General features: G+C 46.6%; 2 protein-coding genes across 5 annotated transcripts in view; both read right to left on the bottom strand.

The window, feature by feature from the left end:
* Nucleotides 1-5,375, bottom strand: part of LOC139348801 (membrane-associated phosphatidylinositol transfer protein 2-like) — a 34,934-nt gene extending 29,559 nt beyond the window's left edge. For both annotated transcript variants that reach the window (XM_070989146.1, XM_070989147.1), the window contains exon 1: nt 5,102-5,375. The gene's annotated coding sequence lies outside the window, so the exon portion shown is untranslated. The remainder of the gene's footprint in view (nt 1-5,101) is intronic.
* A 591-nt stretch (nt 5,376-5,966) lies between these two features.
* On the bottom strand, nt 5,967-20,207 carry LOC139348942 (M-phase phosphoprotein 9). 3 transcript variants are annotated; one of them, XM_070989377.1, is made up of 24 exons: nt 20,095-20,207; nt 19,073-19,344; nt 18,566-18,713; nt 17,301-17,390; nt 16,705-17,210; nt 16,314-16,467; nt 16,051-16,123; nt 15,225-15,328; nt 14,923-15,039; nt 14,371-14,843; nt 13,881-14,030; nt 13,610-13,697; nt 13,215-13,430; nt 12,785-12,832; nt 12,592-12,656; nt 11,441-11,542; nt 11,009-11,242; nt 10,759-10,928; nt 9,971-10,219; nt 9,191-9,311; nt 8,699-8,790; nt 7,904-8,103; nt 7,413-7,481; nt 5,967-6,937 (listed from the first exon to the last, which is right to left on the bottom strand). In XM_070989377.1, the coding sequence occupies exons 2-24, from the start codon at nt 19,306-19,308 to the stop codon at nt 6,836-6,838; spliced, it is 3,807 nt and encodes a 1,268-aa protein (XP_070845478.1). In that variant the 5' UTR covers nt 19,309-19,344; nt 20,095-20,207; the 3' UTR covers nt 5,967-6,835. The 3 variants fall into 3 exon arrangements, with proteins under 3 accessions (XP_070845478.1, XP_070845477.1, XP_070845475.1); XM_070989376.1 differs by having other exon boundaries at nt 5,968-6,937; nt 10,735-10,928; nt 16,051-16,120; nt 20,095-20,181; XM_070989374.1 differs by having other exon boundaries at nt 5,968-6,937; nt 10,735-10,928; nt 20,095-20,181.
* Nucleotides 20,208-21,158: the final 951 nt, after the last annotated feature.

Below are 21,158 nucleotides of genomic sequence, written 5' to 3' on the forward strand. Positions count from 1 at the left end.
GGAATAAAAATGACAGAGTGTCGTTCTCTTGTTGCTACTGAGGACCAGCCTACTTCATAAGGTACACAGCGATGAGATGTGATGAAGATTTATCTCCTGTGATGAGTGCAGAGCGAGCAGCACGAGAACAAAGGACGCCTCCACAGCCGAGCACAGACAGGACGGTCGACTGTCCCCGAAACTAAAAAACGCCTTATTCCGATATAAGAGTGACCTGGAATTACGGATTCTTGAGACTAAAACACATCTTGTCTTGTGAGCGTTGAGTACACGCCTGATACTCTGCAGAGACGTCTGGAGAGTCAAATACCAGACTGTGTCCTCCGCATACAAATAACACGTGCTGTAAAGTTGACATAGGCGACTGCAGTTCCTCCAACGGCCACTCGAGGCTGCTCCAAAAGCGCGTCAATCCCCATAGACCCCCATATTAAAACTTTACAGCAGAAATAAACATGTTTGGTCTTTGCAGCTAATTTCGGCGTTCATGACGACCACACAGACTTTTTACATAAGTCACTTGTTTAAATCATATTTAGGCTTAAAGTTATGCATAACTATGGGCACGGCCGCTTTGACGGTTTCTGCAACCAGGCTTCATTTGGCCTCCTTGGCTCCACCTCTTTGCCCAGTCTAGATGGTGACGGCAGGAGTCACTGAGCCTCACAATGGCTCTTCAATAGCGTTGCGAGGCTGCGTCCATGTTTTAAACAGCTTATGGTCAGTGCAACCCGCCTGGAGGCGTTCAGGCGCGCTCTGTCCTTTCTTTCAACAACCTCCCATCAGTCCTCCTCCAGTTATAGCCTCACCTTCACACTGACACGAGTGGAGGGGAAGAAGTGATGATGGTTTTAGATGTGACACCTGATACATACACATACCTGCACATGGGGGGGGGCAAACAGTCACGCAGCAGAGGAAGACTGTTGGTAATAGAGCTGAGAGATTTGACGGCCCAGAGATAAAAGGGGGGAAGATCCACTCCTTGGGTCAATACCATTACGGTCTGGCCCGGCTCCAGGGCCTCGGAGGCTGGCTAACGTAGCGTGGGTGACGTGGACTGCAGTGACACCAGGTCCTTTCACCCACTTTCATTTGTCACAGAGATTAAGCATCCATTCAGACTGCTGGTCCAGCTCTCGACTACTAACATTTATTACGTCTGACCGTAAGCGAGAGAGCGTCTGCTGAGGGGAGATGTATCACCCTCGCACAAAATCATTACGCACAGATTACAAAACTGTTTTCAGCTGCCGTCGGCGTGCCGGTCCAGACTGAGACATCTCAACAAATGTTGGAGGAACTGCTGTTTTTCAGTTAGAGCTGAACGCTTTGTAGATTCGCTATTTAAGGAAATTTAAGAGAGCAGTTTTTGACTGTTGCTCAAGCAAAAAAAAGAAAACAGAAGACGTCACTTTGAGCTGCATGTTGAGCATTTGTCAAACTTTTCTGGCATTTGAGCATCAATTAAAAAAATCATCTTTTCTTGTGTAACTATTTTAATTAATCATATTTCCATTGTTAGCATTTAGCTCAAAGCTCCACTGCTGCAGCCTCACAGAGCTGCTGGCGTGGCCGTCAGTCTGACCTGTGAGGGATCAGACGCACAGAGATTCCTTTTAACTAACGCAGTGACGCTCTGGGTTCGGTGTCAGGTATGCAGGGCGCTGAAGCTCGTCCACTGAATACCTGTGTGCGTCTGAATATTTGATGAGGACACAACGCTTCGCTGGATCTGCACAAAGCCCGGCGACTGTTAATTAGAGGAAGTGCTCAAAGCGAGCACCGCAAACGTGGCCAAATGTGACGGCTTTAGATTCTCAGGGCCTTGTCTACATCTATAGCGTTCCTGCAAAGGGCACCATCTGACTGTGCACCCTGACAATGTGACTCTATATGCAGCTTGTTCTGTTTGCATCAGCGGTGCAACAAGCATTCAAAGCCTTCGCTGAGTTAAAAATAGTAATTCCAGGGTATAAAAACACAAAAGTACAAGTCCAACGTTCAAACAGAAGCACCAAAGTACCCGTAACGCAGAAAATGGCTTCTTTGCTGCTGTTTTCTTCTGTATATTGTTTACAGTAGTGAGTAGATCACATTACATGACGGTGTGTTCACTGACCCGAAAAGCTTCTTTGCAATATTTTGACTATTTCTAATGTTCTCGTGTGAGCCTCATTATTCCTGGTCACTGTTGTCACCGGGGTGCATGTTACAGATTTCCACATGAAAGACTCAGTGTGTATGTTCATGTATGTGCAGCAGAGCGAGGAAGACAAGGAGGAGGAGGAGGAGGAGGAGGTGGCAGACCGGGAGCTCGTTGGTCTATTTGTGGCGCAGTGTTTCTGGCTGTGACGGCGGGCGCAGACGGGCTGAATAAGAGCGGCGTTCATTCACATCCAGAGTGGCACCGCGGAGCGTCTCCAGCCTCCCTCCACGCAGGCCACGATCAGTGGGCTGGAATCCCTCTGTTTACCCTGCTAAAAATAGCCTCCACACACTGCGATGACGTGGCTTCTCGTGACAAGACCCCCTCCTCGTCTCCTCGTCTCCCTCGTCCTCCTCCTCCTCCTCCTCCTCCTCCCCGTCTGTCATCCAGTGCCATGTCGTTATTGGTATGCAGCGCCCGGCCCGGCCCGGCTGCGTGCCAGCTCCCCTCAAACCGTGTCTTTTGAGAGACGAGGCGGAAAGAAATGTCCACATGAGGAGGAGATGGCAGGAAAAGATGAACTCACAACATGAGTTTTGAGGGGAAGGATGGATGGAGAGATGTGATGGAGGGAGGGGGGAGGGCTGGGAGGAGGTGAGGGAGAAGGAGCAACTGAAGGAGGGGGCGGCAATCAATACCATGACTCATTCTTTCTGCGGTGGCCACTTCCTAACAGCATTCATTAAAGCAAACCTAATCATTTTGGCCTAATAATCAGATCCTGTGAGGCTCCATCTTCTTTCAGTCCCACCACACACTCAAACCCTGCACGCGGGACCTGAACTGGGAGCAAATGGGACCAGTGCGTTCTGAGATGGAGCTGATGGTTTGGTGACAGCAGAGCGGCGGTGGGATAGGGATTTTTAGCCACGCTCTGCTGCTCAGTTTGATCCAGACTATTCCCTGTCATTTTGACCTTTATGTTCCTCTGAAGATGCACCTTCATGATTGTAGTGACTTTTCCTCTAGTGCCACCAGCAGGTCAAAATTATCTGTGTCCAAGACTGTATCACCAAATACCTGCAAAGCTAATGAGATTCCACTTTCTGTTCAGCGCTAATTAGCACACATTAGCATAGACTAAGGTAAACATTACACCAGCATGTTAGCATCGCCACTGTGAGCACACTGATGTTAGCGTTTAGCACAAACGCTGCACACTCTTATTACATTAAAAAGCTGCACATGCCATTGAAAGAGATCACCCAATAAAACAAATGATCAGAACTAATCAAACTTCATGGAGGATTATTTCATGCATCAGTCGACATGTTTTTGTGCTGCTGTGCACAGACGCCATGACGGGCCGACAGACTCTCTCCAGGTTTTGAGTGTCCTTCCTAGAAAGTCTTGGCTTCGGTGCAGCATCCGTCTAAATAAGTCAGAGGCGCGGTGAGGATCACACACGACGGCACCTCTTTAGCGTTTTCACCTTCAGCGTCTAAGAATAGCTGCAGCCTTGGAGGTGCCTGCATTGTTAGCAGGATGTGCAGAACATTTGTGACAAGGACAGGCACAGTTAATACAGCACACCTGCTTCCAGCCTCTAAAACCTGAACATCTGCTGCCATTCTTTGTCTTTTATTGCTCTTTTATGCTGATTTTTCATTATTTTCTAGACTTTTCCAGACTAAACAATCACAGTGTCTCCTCATCTAGTGAACAACACTCATTCCTCAGGTGGAAAGCAGTTCCTACCTACAAACAAAGTTGGATTATCAACCAGACACAAAAAACCTGCTTAAAATTAGCATATTAATATTACCATTGCAAGCATGTTAGCATGCTAACATTAGCATTTAGTTTAAATATGCCAGTTTAATGTGCTAAAGTAACACAGTTAATGTAACACCTGCTTAAAATCAACATATTAATATTATTATTGCAAGTATGTTAACATGCTAATGTTAGCATTTAGCTTAAATGTGAGAATTTGACACAGTAAAGTAACATGGTTAATATAATGCCTGCTTAAAATTATCATATTGATTTTATCATTGTAAGCATGTTAGCATGCTAACATTAGCATTTAGTTTAAATGTATGGGTTTAACGTGCTAAAGTAAGACGGTTAATGTAACACCTACTTAAAATTATCATGTTAATTTTATCATTGGAAGCATGTTAGCATGCTAACATTAGCATTTAGCTTAAATATGAGAGTCTAACAAGCTAAAGTAATATGGTTAATATAATGCCTGCTTAAAATTATCATGTTAATTTTATCATTGCAAGTATGTTAGCATGCTAACATTAGCTGCTTGTTGGTGGTTTAATTACTTTGAAATTTGCACCAAATTAAAGACAAAATCAAGGACAGTGAGTCGTGCACGTTGTGGTTTTTATCTTGTTGAGGTGTTGAAGTGTTCGTAAGTATTTCTGATGGTGAATTATTTCAGATGATCTTGTGCTCACGCAGCACACTTTCCTAAATAAGGCTGTTCAGCTGTCACAGAGTGAATCTGGGGCCTTGGTCTGCAGCACTGATGGGAACCTGCGTACACAGAGGCAGGAGGTGGGGGCCAAAACAATGATTCTTGCCCCTGGGCTCACTAACAGGTTAATCCAGTCATGCACGCTGAAATATATCCATTTATTTAGCGTGCATACTGAGCAGCTTCAAGGCTTGGGATGATATGAGAGACTCACTATCAAACACACAATATTACTGTCTTAAAGCAGCGTTCAGGAGAGCAGAACCCGATATTCAGACTCTATTGATCAGCTGGGAAAGCTGCAGTGATGGATGCCACCTGACCACTGCAGCCCAGCCAAACACTGCCAAGCGTACCGGAGGATATAATCAACATTTGCATCGTGTCAGTTTGCCTAATTAATGAGATATTTGAGAGTTAATAGGTGGCGCCATCAGGTCACCAACACAGCGACTCACCTGCAGCTCTCAGCCCGTCTGCAGTCCCGGTTATTCCGCTGGGTTTCCAAGCTGCAGAAAGCCTGAACGCAACATCGCTGTCAGTTAAAACTGCGTTTTCCCACACAGGAGGGCCATGAAGTAGCGCCGTCCGTCCTGCTGCACGCCCGCACGGAGCGTTCATTCCCCGGTGAGCGCGTCTGTCAGCCCCGCTGCTGTGGACGGAAGTCACCGCCGCGCTCCATCACCCGACAACCGGCTGTCGCGTCCGGTGTTTGGGCTCCAGTGTGATGATGATACGGTACGTTCAGGTTAACCGTTACATCAGAGGACAGGACCTCCGTCTGTCCGACAGCAAAGGGGGAGGGCGCCCCCCAGCGGCCAGCCGCCGGTGAACATGTAGAAACACCAGAAGTGCTCAGATCTTCTTTTCAAAACTGTCATGTCAAAGAGATATTACTGCTTATTGTTGTAGGTTGTAGTTTGCTGTTGTGTCCCCATTTACAGGAAGGAACAACATCAGAGACACATTTAAATATAATGTCTCTGATTATCAACATGAACTGGCCTTTACAAGCTTCGTACTGGACAGCATTAGATTTATTAGGTGTACCTAATAAAGTGGCCAGGGAGTGTATGTTACTTTTTAAGCAACAGGAATTTATCAAACCTGGTTGAGGACAATGTGTTTCATGGACACATCTATTTAATCATGTAAATCATAAGAATTTTAAATGTAATTCAAAATACACTTTTCTTGATTTTCTGATTTAATGTACGAATAACTTTCAAAGTTTTGGTTATTTTTGATCAGAATCTATTGATTCAACATGTTTTTTACTGTGAGAATAATAAATTATTGTGTCACAATAACAGAGGAGCTGATTCTCTGAAAAAAAGCTTCATTTATTGTGCAACAACAACATTATAGTTCCAGTGAAGTTCATGTCAGGTAGGAAAACGGCATGGAGAAAAGGAAGCAGTGCAAGACATCCCATGCACAAGAATCGCCCGGGGAGAAACAACCATCTGATTCGACTCTGCGTGAAAATGTGTGTGTGCTGGTTTGGATTTTACAAGTGGCTCGAGTCTGGAGGGTCCAGTCCAGCGGCAGATTGGAAATACAAAGCAAAGATGGTGACGAGAACATAAACATAAAGTTAAAAAAGGCGATTTGATTCAAGTAAACAAATATTTCTTTCAAGTTCAATAAATTTGGCCCGAAACAAACATAAGAAGAAAACGCACTTATAAAAAATTAACACGTAAAATGCACCAAATTTAAATCCGACGTACAAAAAACATGAAATAAATACATTTTGAGTCGCGTCAAATGGAAAAAACATTAAAAACGTTCATAAACGCATGACCAAAAATGGCAGTGATATTTCCAAAGTGGATGAAGGTCTGTGCTGGAAAGTCTTCTTCATGTTTACGCTGAAACATGGCAGATTTAAAAATCCACACCTGAATACGGCGAGTAAAACACATCATAGGAATATTTCTGTGACTAAAAAAGTAAACGACTTTACAAATCTGTGCATTACTAAAAATATACTCCAAAAATTGTAATATCTTTGAGACATATAAAAAATATCCCCGAGTAATAAGTAATATGTATAAAAAGATGGCGTGGAGCTGCTGTACAGATGGACTTATGGCACAGAAAAAGACCCAAAGACAATCAGTGCATGTGTAAAAAACCAAGACACTAAGTTGTAGCATCTACACCGTAAAGTCAGAGGACAGACATTGCTATATGTTGGCGGAGGAGCGGAGGACGTGGAACCTCTTCAGAGTCATGCGGATGGATCCCAGCTCACGGTTCACCCTCTCCAGGCGATTCTCTAACGCCACCTGAGGAGGAGAGCGGAGCGGCGCGTCCGCCAGTGAACACTTCGCTTAACGGCTCAGCTCACTCGTCAATAACAAATATTTCACTGGGATGTTGAAACACGCTGTGGATCCTCTGACCTTTCCTCTAGCGCCACCATCAGGTCAAAGCTAACGACATTCCCATCAGCCTCAGCTGTACCTGTTCAGTGCTAATTAGTAAACTTTAGCATGCTAACACGACAAGCTGAGATGGTTAAGGTAGAAAATGACTACGTGTGTTGATGTTCACTGTTAAATAACTCAGAGGCACAGCGACCTTTGACCTCAGGGTGGAGTTGCTGCTCACACCAACATGCTAACGTGCTGATTTTTACCAGGTATAATGAGAAGCTGAAACAAGTTTGTCGTTTTTGCACGAAAAACTGACTTAAATAATGAAACATGAAGAAAAAAGACATAAAACTGATATGAACTTAATCAATATCTGATGTCTTACCTCATCTAACCTGGTCTGTAGACTCACTCTGCTGCCTGCTCCAGGCATCCGGCTCAGAGCGGCCTCAATCTGCCCGACACACACACACACACACACACACACACACACACACACACACACACACACACACACACACACAAAGGTTAATCATTTATTAACAAAAATAATTATATTGATGAAACAACTGGCACATGACTGGAATCATTAGATTACTGTACAGGGAAATGGTGTGTGTGTGTGTGTGTGTGTGTGTGTGTGTGTGTGTGTGTGTGTGTGTGTGTGTGTGTGTGTGCATGTGCGTGTGGATATGAACTTCTTAAAAATAGAAGTCATTCAGCGGTGGTATAAAACAATAAAGTCTGAGTTATGTAAGAGGTCATGGGGGGATTAGAGTCGTGCTGTTCAGGCCTGTGTGTCAGAGAAACACGATGCTTTAATCTGCACTTCCTGCGCTGACTTCCTGCGTGACGTTCACACCGAGCTCGCCTCACCTGCAGTTTCTCCTGCGTCAGCTCGTCAAACAGCTTCTCAGCCTCCGCCAGCGAGTGGAGTCGGTCCAGGAGAACCGGGGCCGAGTCCTCGCAGGAGTCCATCAGCTCGGATCCGGGACAGGCCGCCTGCTCCTCCCAGCCCAGCTGGGAGGTTCCCTCAGGAGGCTTCACGCTGCCAGACAACTCTGGCTGCTGGAGGTCTGAGGGACGGCAAGACATAGAATAGGTGGGTACACCTTCAGACACACCTTTTCTTCTGATGAATTTACATTCACTAAATATTAGAAACACCTTTCAGTGTGACAACACCACCAGTTTGACCTGAATAATACACATTCAGAGCTGTTCTGCTGCTGTACTGGATCACATCAGTGCACTGAAATCTGCTTGTGTTTGTTATATTTACTCAGCCTACGGAATATCAGTTTCAAGGTTACAACATTTAGACGCTTCAATGGCGACTGCAGACCGGAGTGACTGTGAGGGTGAATGGTGGTCGGCCTCCGTGTGTCAGCCCTTCACCCTGCCTCTCATCCAAAGCCTCAGTGCTGCCTTTTGATAAGTAAGAGCAAACACACTTTGGCTGTTTAACACCTACAAAGGGTCCTGAAGGAGTACATCGAGCTTCAGTAAGGATCACATAGAAAACATGTAAAAGTTGCTCTGGTGACCAGCTGAGTTAAATGTGGACTATCACAGTGTCACTGCTCCACATTCAGACCGGACTGCAGAAGCTCGTCTTCGCTTCTTCGCCTCTCGACTTTTGAAGTGTCTGTGAGAGTTCGGATGATTTACCTTCGTCTCTGTCTGCTGACGTAAACTGGAGTCTCTTCCTTGGACTGCTGCTGTGGAATGAATGACGTCTCTGGTCAACGTGTCCATCAGGCCTGCAGACAGAAACACGTCACTTCATCCAGAGTCGTGCAGAACATCCGTCACGCTGGTCGTTTAAGCGCCTCGTTCTGGAGTTCACTGGATGGAGATTTTATCTAAAAGCCTCACTGAGCTGTTTGTAGTTCACTGGATTTTAACAAGCTGTGAATTCAGCGTGACCCACTTTCATCTGCTGAGTAAACAACAGGGCTAATGTGCGAAAGATGCAGCAGACTGACACCCTGTAGTAAACTCAACAGGCAGGTTTTACTATGAGTGAACCATAGCTGTGCTTCGAGGGTCCCCTGCGACGTGTTTAGCATCAGCAGCACGAGGCCGGAGAAAGCGACTTGGTGTATTTCCCATCATGCCAAACAGCTCCTTGTTCAGTGTTCAGATGTTTGTGTGGCTCACCTTTTGAGCAGGTGTTCCTCTCGTGGCATCGGGCAGCCAAACGCAGTGGAGTAGTTCTCGGTGGGGCAGCGTTTGGGACTGGACTTGGCCGACAGAGGCATGAGCAAAGTTCCTCTCTTCGCTGGACGGAGGAGAAGAGCACGCCATTAATCAGAGCACCATTAATTAAACCTTTAATACACACACACCATTAATTAAAACCTCACTTCTCCAGGGTGTTCTTGGTGATTCACAACACTTAGATAAGATTGTGTTGATTTTGTTAGAAGGTGAAGAATGTATTGGGTTACAAAGCATCAACAGCGACCTGTTAAACTCCCTGTCTGCCCCCCGCTGCCTTCATGATCACCAATATTCAGTTTTAATTCACATTCTACATCTTCTTATTTACATATCTTCCTGTTTCTGTTGTCAGACAACAGCATGAGGATAAAACTTGATCACAGCTCATAAATAGTCATCACCGAGCTGCTGCGCTGCAGGTGAAATCAGCAGACAAAGTGAAGACAAAGGCAGGTTAATGAGAGCGGCCGTGCTGTGAGATCGACTCCGCTGACATTTAAAGTGAGTGATGGTTTGAGGGTTGGAAAAAACCATCTGAACGACCTGCAAACGTGTTTTCATGCCTGTGATAAAACGTGAAAACTCAGCACAACGACTCTAAACTGTATCAGAAATGTGGCTGCTGAGGACCGAACAGATGAAACGCTGGAACAGAGCCGTGAGCGAGGCGGACGGCGTGCACGTTTCAGACTCGATGGAAAGCTCTGGAGGACATACGGGGTGTAGCTGCAGGTATGTTTCGATGTGCTGGAGGAGGCAGTGAGGAGGACCTGTGGCCCTCTGGAGACAAACTCCTCTGAGCTCTGAGCAGAGCCGAGGCTGTTTCCGCGCCTCCTCGCTCAGCTCTGGCCGCGACTCCTCCGGGTTTGGCCGCCTCTCTGTCGGCCTGAAGCCCGGCTCGCTCCTGAATCGCCTCTTTGTGCCGCCGCTCCACGAACCCGACGGTGGTCCTCTGACTGCTGATCCCTGCAGAGAGAAACCATAGATGCACTGAAGTCAAAAGCGTGTGGACAGAGCTGCTGTGTACCAAAACTCACAGAGACAACAGTGATTCACTACCTACGCCCAGGTGAAAATCACCTGAGCTCATCCTCACAGGTACAGTTACTCCCTCTGTAAACAGCCACCTCCTCCTAAAGGTGACATCTCAGAAACATCTCAGACTTTGCTGTGATTGATCACTTGACTCGTGTCCTGATTGAACAGCAGTTACTTCACACACAGTCACACACAGTCAAACTGATTGCAGCCATTGTTCCCTCCTTTCCTGCAGGTGGGAACAGCCAGTCACTCCCCCCTCTGCAGACAGCCTCCATGACCGTCTCCTCTCCTGTACACTGTGGTTTTCAAAGTACCCACAGTGGCATCTATACTTTTGTTTAATCTTTGCAGTTATAAGTGAGAAGCTGGAGGAGAGAAGCTTTAAATGTTAGCATCGATCAGGTGGGTAATGTGTCGTGAGTGACTGATGGGAGTCATACAGTGGGTGGTGGAGCTGTTCTTACAGGGGGCCCGGCTCTCTGTGGCTCTGGTCTCCTCCAGCTCTATCAGGGCCCTCATCATGGGCGTCAGGGCGCAGGATGCGTCTCTACGCCCGGCCTCCCGCTGGCTGACGCTCTGCTCGGGGTGTCTGGGCTGAGGCAGAGACTGCTCACACTCGGGGGGAGACGCACACCTGTGAACAAGGATTTCAGTAAATCACCTAAAATCTTCACTAATTTGGTTGAGAAAATATCCATAACAATGAAAACTGACCTCCAGCTCCCGCCAGCTGAGGAGGCGTCCACAGAGCTTCCAGCTCCAGACGACTGATCGTTCAATGGACACTGTGACTTCTTGGAGATACTTGATTGGTTAGGTGGAGGGAACGGTGATTTTTTGCCACAGTTGAGCGGATCAAGTAGAGGACAAGGTGACTTCCTGCGGGTGACGTCTGGCTCTGCCTTACATTTACTGGGTGACAGCAGCAGGTCAGGATGGTGGAAAAGACTGCGGACGTGTGGAGAGGACATTTCCATTCAGGTAATCTTAACGACAAAACAGTTTTCTGATGGACTGATGCAAAGACAGCGGTGCATCATGGAAACTAAATATATGATACACAAATTTGTCCACTTAGGTTTCATACAATGAGACCTGCTGCAGACATGTAAGAGAGGCAGGTCATCGGTGCGTTCAGGTGCTCACCCGGCCCCAGAAGGCTGTGTGTTACTGTGGGAGGCGTAACGCGCTCTGGCCTGGTTCTCGTGCTCCAGCTGCTTCACCTGAGACTCCAGTTTGGAGATTACTCTGAGGGGACAGACAGAGACACAGAGACAGGTGACAGTTACCTTCTCTTTCTGTTGAACAGATATTAAAAATCGTAGATGAACAGAGAAATTAGTGAAATACTCTGCTCTTATTCATCTCATCTAAATTTCTTCCCTCGTCCCTTTTCCAAAAGCCCACTCTCAGGTCTCTGGACCTCTCCGTCTCTTTTCATTTGGCTGCCCTCCAGATCATTTGTTTCAGCGCTAAAGGCCTCCTGTGGCACACATATTGATGTTCTGCAGGCTGCAGCTCGCCGTCTGTCGGGGAAATCGCTGAATCGACTGAACAGACTTCATCAGTCCACGCGCCGCCTCTGTCTGTGCCAATCTGCAGGCAGAGCTGAGGCTGCAAAGGAAAGCTGCTGCATAGTGTCGGCCAAAGCCATTATCTATTTTCAACTGCACAGACTCCATCATTAGGCTCTATTGACGGATCCTCCCCGACTGATCACTCGGCTGTCTAGCCTCCACTGCAGCTCTTTTACAAAACTGCTGGAGGCACCACTGACCATGTGATGCCGTTTGACAGTGATAGGCCTGAAGCTAATACCCTCCCTCAGCAGTAACACCACATCTCTGCTATGAGCTCTCTGCATCGACATGAGAACTCAAAAGTACACTGAGGACTATTTACAGTTTGTGTAGTTCTTGGTTTCTTTAAGCATAAAGCACCCCAGCTGGTCGTTTTTAAACTTTTTGCACAGTTTGAACTACAAAGTATGTCGTTTTAGGTGGCGGTGTGTGTATTTTATAACCTCTGGAGAGACACAGGCTAGCTGATTGAGCCGCTGTTTAACAGCTGTGCGGTCATTGGACACCAGACACTGGAAAATACTTCAGAACACACAACACAACACAAACGAGGAAAAAGTTGTTTTTTCATGACTCTGATATTTACAGAAAAACAAGACCTGGAAATGAGAGTTGGTGAGAACCTGAACTGTCACGGTGGACAGAAAATAGAATTTAGAAAATTCATACAACACCCAAAGCTAACTGGCAGTCAGTGTTTACCACCAATCGACTCACCTCTTCAGCTCTGATATCTGATCGTTGGCATCGAAAAGTTTGTTCTCTGTTGACACCAAGTTGTTCTGCAGAAGCGCAAATCGTTAAAGATTAAAAAAGATGTGACATAAAAGCACTGATTCTGTGGGTCACCACTGAAATAATCCAACATGTTTCAATGCTAATGAAATAATCTAAGTGAGAGATCCATTACCTTCAGTCCCTCGTGCTCCTTCACCAGAGAGTCATATTCTGCGAGCAGCTGAGGACACAAAATGACCTCAGTCAACGTCAGTGCTGAACGGAGCCTGAATGCAACCCACCCAACTTATTCTCATTGAACCGATGCCGTGTTCTCCTTTTCCTGCTTGAACAGCTGCATTAACGGCTCCTCCACACAGGAGCTTAACATGAGGCTGTGACACGTCACCTCTGTACAAACAGGACTGAGCTGCTGTGATAAACGAGGCCTCAGAAACCAAAACCAGCCAGCTCAGCTAGCACTGCAGATCTGTTACAGGTATTTGACTCTGGCTGCTAAAAGTTTATCATCAATAAGACATAACATCAGTCCTTGTTTTCTGAGAGTACAAAAAGAACAAAACGATTTAATGGAAGAAATAAAACAATCTTCTCTAACTCACATCCTGCAGCATCTTGTACTCTCTCTCCCTCCGGGCCTCCTTCTCATCCGCCTCCCTGCAGGCTTTCTGCGCCGTCTCCTCCAGCTGCCGGACGTGGGCCTTCAAACGAGCTGCCAGGGCGTCTTTGTCTTTGCCCGAGCGTTTGCTTTCTTCCAGTCGCTGCTGCAGGGATTTCACAGTGGCGCCAGCGACAGCGTAGCGCTCCGGCCATTCTGCCTGACAACGGGAAGTCACATGGAGGTTATGGAACGACCTGCGCTTCATATCTTTCAAGAATATTAAAGGAACACCTGGAAAACTGCTTCAGTAAGCCTGAAGATGTGTATCCTCTTGGCCTTTTATGGTCCATGATGCTGTTTGGAATAAATAATGTAAAAAAAGAAAAATAATGTTACCAGCTTCTTCTCCAGCGAGCTGTTTTTTGCCTCTAGTTCTTGAATACGACTGGTGGCCTCAGACAGAGCTTTCTCCAGGTGCTTACACCTGTGGATCAACAAAGGTCACAACAGCAGAGTTAGAAACAAAATACAATGGACCCAAACTGAAGTTTAATGTCATACTGGGAAATGTGGAGTCCTTTGAATACGATTACTGATCATTAGTATCCTCAGAAACAGGTCGGCGCCTCAGATTTAACAGCCTGCTCAGTGCAGTTGTCTTACACACCTCTTTGTGAGGAGCTGGTTGGTCTTCTCTAAATCCTGGGGCAGATCTCTGAGCTTCAGTTTGTCTCGCAGGACTTGAATCTCAGACTCATAATATGCTTTCAGGTCGGCCACATGTCGAGAGTGCTTCTCCCTCAGGTTCTGCCTCAGTCTGAGGAGAAAAACGGAAAACAAGAATGTGAGTGAAACCGTTTTAATGGAAAACTTCTGTGCATGAATTTTGACAGCTGCTTACTGGTCAGTTTAAACCTGCACTGACTGCTTTTTGGCCACAGCAGGAATGAGGTGTAAACACTACAATGACAATGTTTTTATAGGTTATTCTAGTGTTTGCCCTTATTCTAAAAAAGAGCTGTTTACATAGTTAATAAAATGAATATTCCACTAATATTCCTCATCACCTGCAGCTGTGCACGCCACGATGAAAATAAATAAAGTTTTTGAGCGTCCCAGTGTGAACAAACACTTGAACCTCTGTGTGTTGGACTCACAGAGAAAGCACCACAGGGTCCTCGAGTGACGCCGCTCTCTCCACGTGTGGACTGGCTGCCGACCGCAGACTGGAACCAGAGCAAGGCTTCAGGGTGCTGGTGTGGGTGTGGCTGCCCTCCTCCTCGCTGGCTAAGGGGGCACTGGCTCTGCGTTGCTGGTTGGATGTGTGGGAGCAGGCCTGCGTCTTATCGTGGGAGGTAGACTGGACTGGCTGGGACGGGGTTCCCCACATGCTTTGCACCTTAGAAGGGGAAGGTCCGGCAGCTGAAACACTGGAGGTATCAGAGATACAGTCTGTATCTCCAGCGTTGGGACTGCACTCCACCATGCTGTCAGGGGTCACGGGGGTCCCGACTCTGGGGCAGAGGTGGGGCTGAGCGGCAAACGAGGGGCTGCTGAAGCGAGACGGAGACGTGAAGCCAGAGGTCCGATCTGACTGCCGCTGGTTACCTGCAGGGTCCAAGGTCAACACCTGAAGCACAGAGAGGCAGAGTGTGTGTCAGAGGCTTCACAGAGGACTGAACGGAGCGCTGATGAGTCACGTGATGTACCTGCGGTGACGAAGGGGCCGATGTAACAGAGCCTTCCCACTCTGAACGTTTACAGTCTGTCCTTTGCTTGTTCTGATAGATCTCTCTGAGAGATAGCCGAGGCTCCGGAGACGGAGTCTACAAGAGACGAAGAGGAGGCGAGGTGATGCAAACCAGCAGCAAAACACCAGTCAGCTCTGAATATTATCAGTCACATAAATGTGTACAGGTAGGTTCACACAGGTGGGTAAACAGAGTCTTAGGCCCTTTTTTCTACTGTAGCTCATCTTTCGATCAGACCAATCACAGGTGCTGTCACTCACCAGACTCATGCTTGCCTCTTGCAGAAGGAGGTAAGCGCCGCTGTCGAGGCTGTCCGGCAGGGGGTGATACAGCTCACACTCATTCAGACGCCAATAGGTGAGGCCTACGACAGAGAGAATCATCTTATGTTCTGCTTGACATGATAACTTCAATAGTTTATCTGATCATCCGTACGGGAAGGATCTGGTGATATTCTGTATTTTACTTACTGTCAACAAAACCAACAGTGGATGCATCAGCCAACAAGTATTTTGTGAGTCACAGACTGATATATATTGTTCCTCGAGAGCTCCATGTGGCCCATAAGCTATTAAAAACACATCAGTGAACCACAGCGTTACACTGGCTGACATGTTTCTTCATCACCATGAACACACACACTGTAGTTTATTCTGACTCAGCTGCACACACACCATCCATCCAACCTACACATTGTTGGTTTGGGTCTTTTCATGGGAAAATACTACCTATAAGCAGTTTAATCCTTTTAAAGAATGAAATGAAACGGAGCACATCAGATAAGCTGTAAGAATACAATCAGAAATAAATCACAGGACTCTGCTGTCACAGTGGTTTCAGGTGACAGAGCAAACACACACGTTTGTGACATGTTGTTTCAGGAAATTAAAAAAGGAATGGATATGATTGACCTCTGTACAACAGTGCCACCTCCCTGTCACTGGTGGTAAGTGCAGCAGTGCCTCAGCATCCATCAAACTCTAATATCCTGCATTGTTGGTTTTATCACAGTCGTACTGTCAGTGATTTCTTTACCCCGGTCGGGCTGTGCTGCTCAGTGTTTTGTCTGAGTCAGTGAAATGTTACCTGATGCCTCCGACATCAGGCTGTCACTCCTCCTCAGGGGAAGAGAGCTGGACGACGGCCCAGCCAGTCGCTGCTGAAACCCAATAGAGACGAGTGATTAGACTCAGCAGAGTGAATTAAATCAGGACAACCACAACAGACGTACACACCGCCAAGGAAAACACTACAGACGGAGCGCAGAGATAAACATGAGTGGTTTTTATCATCCTCGCAAAGCGTCATCTGTCCTAAAGGAGCAGAAAGTAGCGCTTGGTGAGATGTACCTGGTCCTGGGAGTCCGAGCTCTCCAGGGGGGTTTGTTTGTGGCTGCCCGGCTGATCCTGGTACTCAGGATTTTGGGACGAAGCTTGTCCCGCTTTGCTCTTCTTGGGCCTGAGTTTCTGCCTCTGGGCCCAGGAGGTCAACGGCTGGCTGGTGCTGCCAACAGAACAGGTCAGATGAGTGGAAATGTAAAAGTTAAAACTGAGAGTTTTGATGGATGAAATGTGAGTACAGTGTGTGGCAGCGATGAATCTACTGTACTTTGTCAGTAAAAAACATTAACACCCCCCCCACCACCTGCTCAGTAGCAAGCAGCAGGCAGATGAAGTCAGAGACTAGCTGGTGAACACAGAGCAGCATTTAGCGGCTAAAGAGCCAGGGTCTCAGACCTACCCAGAGGGTCTCTGCTGGTAGACTGCTGGGCTCGGTTCGTCCGCTCTGAGAGGCTTCTCATTGGAAAGATCCTGCAGGCAGCCAATCACAGGTGTCTCTGTGTCTTCCTGGAATTTAGAGGCCCAATGATGCTTCTCCCGCCCCTGGCTACCATCCTCATCCCCCCCCGGCGACCCAGCAGGTTCCAGACCTGTTTCCCAAGCAGACAGAGTCCCGTACCCGCTGCTGAGCACTGTGGTCACCCGCTCCTCCCCCTGGTTGGCGGTCTCCGGTCTCAGCGGAGGTGAAGGGGAGCTAAAGTGGGAATGGGCCGGGGCTGCTAGGCTGTCGCTGTCGCTGGCCACGTTCTTGGGGACTGTGCAGTCACTGGAGATGAGGGGGAAAATATAGTCTTTTGTGTCTGTGGAAGTTTTGGTCACTGGAGTCGGAGAGAACTCTGTGTGTGGCTGGATGCTGGCCTGGCGGTTCTGGAGCTGAACCAGGGCCTTAATTTCATCCTGAATCAACTGGAAAAGAGCAAATCATTGTTTCACTGGATGAAAAAAACTGTTTTTTTCATAACTTATGTGATAAGACATGAATAAATGGGGGCTTACCTGTATTTGGCACTGGTATTGTTCTTGCTGAGCGAGTATCTGCTCTTGGTATTGCTTCTCAACCAGCTGAAACAGGTGCAACCATCGGCCCTGTTGCAGAATAAAGCAGACAAAATGTCATGAACCATTATCACTCACAGCACGACGATAACCTACAGTAAAACCTGGTTTCATATACACATAAAACCAGGTTCCAGAGGTCACTTAGAGTCAGTTTTATTCAGACTTTGGATGAATTATTTAGAATAAAAGGGTGTGTCATCATGAGTAATGACACTGATTTTCATCCAGTCACATCCTGTAACAGCAATACTTTCGCTGTCCCCAGCGTAAAAAGCTGATGAGAAACCAGTTTAAAGCCAATTTATAAGGTCTGCATCCCCAGGGCTGCAAAGGTCCACATGATGAGAGGCTCATCATCTGCCCACACCCACGAGGGTCCACACGGACCGTCTGCATGCAGCCCAGCATGAGTGAACACGTCTGAGTATCACAGACATAAAATGAATAATGAGCACGACCGAAGAAATCAGCTTTCTCCAGGAGAAATCTAGCTGGAACATCAGCTTTCTTTCATCCCCTTCCCGAGTACAGCAACCAGGTGTCTCATTTGTAAATATACCGAGTGAGTGGATGTGACACAGAGGTGATCAGCATTTAGAAAAAATCTAATTCTTTATCTGAATTTGCCTGCATTTCGCTTACATGCACGTATGCATGTGTGTTTTTGTGAAGGGGAGCAACAGCTTCATGACTACAAAGACCCATCAGAGGTGACATACAGAGAGGACATACAATAATCTACCACAGCCATTATAATGACCAGAGAAAAGGGTTGTTTTTTCCAGGTATGTAAACTAAAAGGCCTCCAGACTGATGAACTACGCAGTTAAGTCTCTTTGTGTTGGAGCACATCACAATTGTCTGTTCACTGCAAATCACATGCTGTGTCTGAAAAGATCAGCTGCAGTGCTGTGCTGTGTGTGTGTGCTGTGTGTGTGTGCGTGTGTGTGTGTGTGTGTGTGTGCGTGTGCGTGTGTGTGTGTGTGTGTGTGTGTCTGTCTTACTGTCAGGTGTGATCCACGCACAAAAAACAAAAGTGACAGCTCAGAAATGAGGCTGCCAGCTGTGAAATGCAGCACACAGGAACAACTGCCACAGCAGCTAACCCCAACCTCACCTTCAACGTCATCGGACCAGTTTACGCTCTTATTTGCACACTGCGAAATAACGATTGCTCTTCAGGCTCTGAGACATTTCCCCACCTCACAATCCTTCCAGATCTCAGGGTCTGTCTCTCCGCTGCTCTGGATCTCCTGCACCAAAGCCCTCAGGGTCTCAAGGGAGCTCGGGTTGATGAACGGGAGGCTCTTTCCTTGTTCGAACGCTTCGTCTGTGCTCAGACACAGACTCCTGAAACAAATCATAAAATCAATAGCAAATCACCTACTGCTCTTAAATGTGGTCATATCAGTACAAGAAATAAATAATATACTGTATGTGGCTCTCCAGTTAATACTAAATATTATTCCACATATAAATGGTATCACATTTGAATCTATTTTCTCAATTTAGCAAATTCAGGAAAGTACAACAATGGTCCTTCACGGGGAATACATTGAAATAGAAGAACTGATAAAGACCATTCACATTTAAATTTCTTTCTAGGACAGGATGGGTCTACTGCCGCTGCTTCATATTTTATCTCTGCGCAGAGAAAACTGTGATTTTTTTTATTTCCATCTACCACAGTGTGTTTACAGTTACTGCACCTGATCTTGTTGCATGCTGGTGTGATGTCAATCGGCCTTCTCTCCACAGTGCCTCCTGTTGTTTGGGAGGTTGTGAGTCTGCCCTCTGAGACAGCCAGCCCTGAGGCCGATGTCCCCTCAGAGGACACCAAAGAGGTCTCGCTCTCCTTACCCCCATCCCCATCAGCACTGGCATGGCAATGGCTCAAAGCCCCCGAACTGGACACATCCTCAGAGATACTGTCATCTGTGGACATGTTTATGGGCCCGTGCAGAGGGGGTCAGTCTGAGAGCTGGAGACCAAGAGAGGGAGGCAGTCTGACATGTGATGTGGAAAAATGGCCATGCAAACAGTTGGAGGTGTTGCTTTACTGTCACAACAGCAGGAAAAAAGCAGGACCCAGCTGATTATAACACAGCCAAGAGTAAGCACTCAATCCATGTCATATATCTGCCCTGACATCTGAGACAACATTCAAGAGTTAGCAAAACAGAAACAGAGAGAAACACAAACGCCCAAACTCACGTATAAATGTTACGCATTAGCATCACTTCCCTGTCTGTCAGTCATGAGCCGCGTTTCCTGCGTGTCAAAGCTTGTCTGAGCTGAAGCAGGTTTGAATGAATAGCTAATTAACTTTGACACCTAGCAAACACAGATATATTAGCCACAGGCATGCAGCGGCTTGAACAATTCTACTGTAAGAGCCACATTAGCTGCTTTAGCTTCTGTGTCAGCGGGGGCTACGGATGCAGCAGGCGGGCAGACCGTTAAAGTTGCCCGTAAACTCCGCGGAAGCCCGGGTCTGTTACGCTAAGTTGTCTAGCTAACTAACATATTGCTACAGCTACCATTGACAAGCAGCTGAACTGGTTAGCTAGCTAGCTAAGTTGGGCTAAGTTGGTTTATTACATGTTTGTAAGCGGAGCGGAGGCAAGCTGGAGCGCGCGGGGAAACGTTGGCGCTCATAAGCCGAAGGATAAAGACGCTTTCACGGAAGAGAGTGACGCAGATAACCGCCATTGAATAGCAGTTTACCTACCCGTTGACTTGTACCATCATTTCATCCATATTTCTCTGTGAGTAGACAAGTTGGCTAGCTGGTTGCTGGTTGGCTACTGCACTGCAGTGTTCTCTGGCTGCTGTAACGTTCGCAGACCGCGTCGCTATTGGTCGAAATGCGATCGAAAATACAGAGCTGTGATTGGTCGTCACTTTCACTCTGTGATTCTATTGGCTGTTCCGGGAACGCGGTGTACACATCTGTCGGGACAAAAGCTGACAGGGAGGAAAAGCTGAGATTTAGAAAGTTTATACTGTGCCACCTTTTCCTCAGTTTGAGTCTGTTTATTCTTCACGTTTCTTTTATCACTGATCCATCTGCTGTTTATCTTTTCAGCCCGTCTCTCTGTTTTTCTTTTGTATTTCAGGCCCTCAGAAAATTGTGTACATTATTCTTACATCCATTTATTATACATGCAGAATATTCAATGCACAGTTAACTATGTTTGATATTTACTGATCTTTTTTTTATCCTTTCTACAAAGCTTTTAGTAATATCACTGTACCAGACATATAAATAACCTACATTATAGTGTCTTGCTTATCATTGTACAGTTCACATTAAGGTTCTATCTTTAGGCTCTATTCTCTCTTTTTCTATCAATATTTACATAGAAACTTGGGCTGAGAGTCAGCACTGTTCTTATGGTAATTAACTGAGCCTCACCTTTTGAAACCCACAGGTAGAATGTCCTTTTTTGGGCCCCCATGCATAAACTTGTTGTTAGTCCCCTCTTAATCTCTCTGTTCACCCATTTCCTGCCCCTTATTTTACACTGTATGTCATCTCAAAGTTACCATTGTGTGACTATTTTAACAACTGATGAATTGTTTTAGTGTTATATGAGTAAAAACAAGGGGAAGCCTGGTTCCAGTCTGACATTTCACACATATATCTATTTCTTTTAGCTGTTCATTGCAACTTCTCTGTTAGCTGTCTGGCTAGTTTCACTCACTCTTGCGCGTGGCGTTCAGGGTGTTGTTCAGGTTGGTGGGAAACTGAGGCGTCGTTCAGGGTGGGTTAATGTGACTAGTTATTAAACA

Source organism: Chaetodon trifascialis, chromosome 20 (assembly GCF_039877785.1).
Source record: "Chaetodon trifascialis isolate fChaTrf1 chromosome 20, fChaTrf1.hap1, whole genome shotgun sequence".
Lineage (NCBI taxonomy): Eukaryota > Metazoa > Chordata > Actinopteri > Chaetodontiformes > Chaetodontidae > Chaetodon > Chaetodon trifascialis.

Excerpts from the sequence above, each read along its gene's own strand:
- LOC139348942 (XM_070989374.1), bottom strand. The coding sequence starts at position 19,308 with ATGTCCACAGATGACAGTATCTCTGAGGATGTGTCCAGTTCGGGGGCT. Across the intron at positions 10,220-10,734 it reads GAACAGCTCCACCACCCACT|GGATCAGCAGTCAGAGGACC; the intron begins GTATGACTCCCA and ends TTCTCTCTGCAG. Across the intron at positions 9,312-9,970 it reads CATACCTGCAGCTACACCCC|CGAAGAGAGGAACTTTGCTC; the intron begins GTATGTCCTCCA and ends TCCTCCGTCCAG.